At 57.0% G+C, this 881-nt stretch overlaps 1 protein-coding gene across 1 annotated transcript; it reads right to left on the reverse strand.

The window, feature by feature from the left end:
• Positions 1–36: 36 nt before the first annotated feature.
• On the reverse strand, positions 37–448 carry LOC106792723 (the record flags this gene model as incomplete). Its single annotated transcript, XM_014759224.1, has 1 exon — positions 37–448. A coding segment is annotated over exon 1 (412 nt), but the record flags the coding sequence as incomplete, so codon positions are not given.
• Between the last annotated feature and the right edge of the window lie 433 nt (positions 449–881).

Consider the following 881-nt stretch of genomic DNA (forward strand, 5'->3'; position numbering starts at 1 on the left):
CCCCCCCCAAGTCCCCAACAAGACCGTCCCGCTCACTCATCCACGCAGGGCAGTCGACCAGGGTGTGATATGCATCATCTACATTTGCTCCGCAGTGAAAGCACTGCGGAGACGCCGCTTTCCCTATTCTACAAAAGAACGCAGGGAAGCAACAATGTCCGGTCATCAGCTGAGTGGTGTGAAAGGTCGTACTTATGGAGTGCGGCCTTTCAACCCACTCATCTAACCTATCGGCAATAGCTGCTCTAACCTGCGCCCCCGTTTCTCCCGTTACCCCCGTCAAACCTAACTCCTCTTCCTTCCATGCAGCAACGGCCATCCTCCTGGCCTCAGCGCCCAGCGCCGCCTTAATGGCTAGAGGAACAGGTCCCTCCGCATCATTAAGGGTCACATACAACTCTGAACGTCGGGGCGCAAGATGATCGAGAGGAATGATCCCCGCAACCATCATCGCCGCATGGAACGACACCGTCTTATATGCGCAACACACCCTGATCGCCACCCTCCTMTGRAACGAYCGAATRGCCCGCTTGACACGCATGTCCTCCACAACAGCGCCCCACCACACCGGTGCTTCATAAATGAGCACCGAATGGATCACACTACCGTAGATGCGTCTCTTCTTCTCCCCTGGTCCATGAAGGTTCGGAAGGAGCCTTCCAAGAGACCGGAGGATCACCTCCGCCTTTGGGATCAAGGCCGCAAAGTAGGGCCTAAAAGTGAAGCCAGAGTCTAACACCACGCCCAGGTACTTGACTSKKGGACCTATAACAACCCTAGACCCCCTAACCCTAATGGCGGGGGCCGGAACATTCCTGCGTCTGCGGAGGGCAGAGGCAGGGAAGGCCATTGCCTCCGTCTTGTGTGGCGCCACCTCGAGG

This window comes from Polistes canadensis, unplaced genomic scaffold (genome assembly GCF_001313835.1).
Source record: "Polistes canadensis isolate GaletaPanama2010 unplaced genomic scaffold, ASM131383v1 scaffold_580, whole genome shotgun sequence".
NCBI lineage: Eukaryota > Metazoa > Arthropoda > Insecta > Hymenoptera > Vespidae > Polistes > Polistes canadensis.